Raw genomic sequence first — 1,257 nt, forward strand, 5'->3', positions numbered from 1 at the left:
CGGTACTCCCGCTCTCACCAGGCCATGGCTCAGGCTCAGGGCCCGTCCCGCCGCCACTCCCGGTGTCCCCGGCCTCAGCAGCCCCTGGCTCAGGGCCCGTCCCGCCGCCATTCCCGGTGCTCCTGGCCTCAGCAGCCCCTGGCTCAGGGCCCGTCCCGCCGCCATTCCCGGTGCTCCCGGGCTCAGCAGCCCCTGGCTCAGGCCCAGGGCCCGCCTCAGGGCCCGTCCCGCCACCCCCGGAGCCAACATGGCGGCCCCGCTCCCCCTCACGGCGCCGAGGAGCGCGCGCCGCCCGCACTGCGCCTGCGCAGAGCCCGCGCCGGGCAGACCCGAAGGACCCCGGCGGGGGCTGCCCCGGAGCGCCTGATCCCGGTTCCCGCCGGTTCCCACCCGGTTCCCGCCGGGACAGAGCGCTGAGAAACCTTCAACTTTATTAACTCAGAACCACAAATAGTGCAACGGAACAGCCGAACAAGGCGAGGGAACCGGGAACTCCCGGTAACGGAAAGGGCACCGCCGGCGCTCGGAACCGGCGTGTCGTGTCCCGACAAGAGGCACAAGCGGAGATCCCCGCGGTTCGTCGGTGCGGCCTCCCGGAGGGCTCCGGAGAGGGGATTGCACGTGGTGGTGGCACCGGGAACGGCTCCCGGTCACCGTGCCGGTGGCACCGGGCACCGGCAGCTCCAGGTGGCCGTGAGGATGTCCCCGGGCACGGCGGCGGCACCGGGGAGGGGTCCGGGGGTCCCGGCTCCGTTCCCGGGGCAGGGAACCGCACCGGGAGCGGCGTCACCGGAGAGCCCCGGGCTCACCGGGGGGGCTGCGGGGGGACGGGGCACCGGGACCGGCCCCGGGGCTCGGGGGGGAGGCGCAGCCCAGATCGTCCTGCCCGGGAAAAGAGGAATGAGCCCCACCGGGAGGGGACAGCGGGGGGACACCGGGAGGGGACAGCGGGAGGGGACCAGGGATACCGGGGGAACACCGGGAGGGGACAGCGGGAGGGCACCGAGGGGACACCGGGAACACCGGGAGGGGACACGGGAGGGGACACGGGAGGACACCAGGAGGACACTGGAGACAGCAGGAGGGGACACTGGGAGGGGACACCGGGGGGACATTGGGGACACCAGAGGGACACCAGGAGGGGACACCGGGAGGGGACAGCGGGAGGGCACCGAGGGGACACCGGGGACACCGGGAGGGGACACCGGGAGGGCACCAGGGACACCGGGGGGACACCAGGAGGGCACTGGGGACACC

The 1,257-nt window shown here is 74.1% G+C and overlaps 1 protein-coding gene across 1 annotated transcript in view; it reads right to left on the bottom strand.

Moving 5' to 3' along the window:
* Window positions 1-287, bottom strand: part of MRPL9 (mitochondrial ribosomal protein L9) — a 3,660-nt gene extending 3,373 nt beyond the window's left edge. The window contains exon 1 of the mRNA XM_015616795.2: window positions 19-287. Coding sequence (XP_015472281.1) covers window positions 19-249 — 231 coding nt within the window. The 5' untranslated portion in view covers window positions 250-287. The remainder of the gene's footprint in view (window positions 1-18) is intronic.
* Between the last annotated feature and the right edge of the window lie 970 nt (window positions 288-1,257).

Source organism: Parus major, unplaced genomic scaffold (genome assembly GCF_001522545.3).
Source record: "Parus major isolate Abel unplaced genomic scaffold, Parus_major1.1 Scaffold781, whole genome shotgun sequence".
Lineage (NCBI taxonomy): Eukaryota > Metazoa > Chordata > Aves > Passeriformes > Paridae > Parus > Parus major.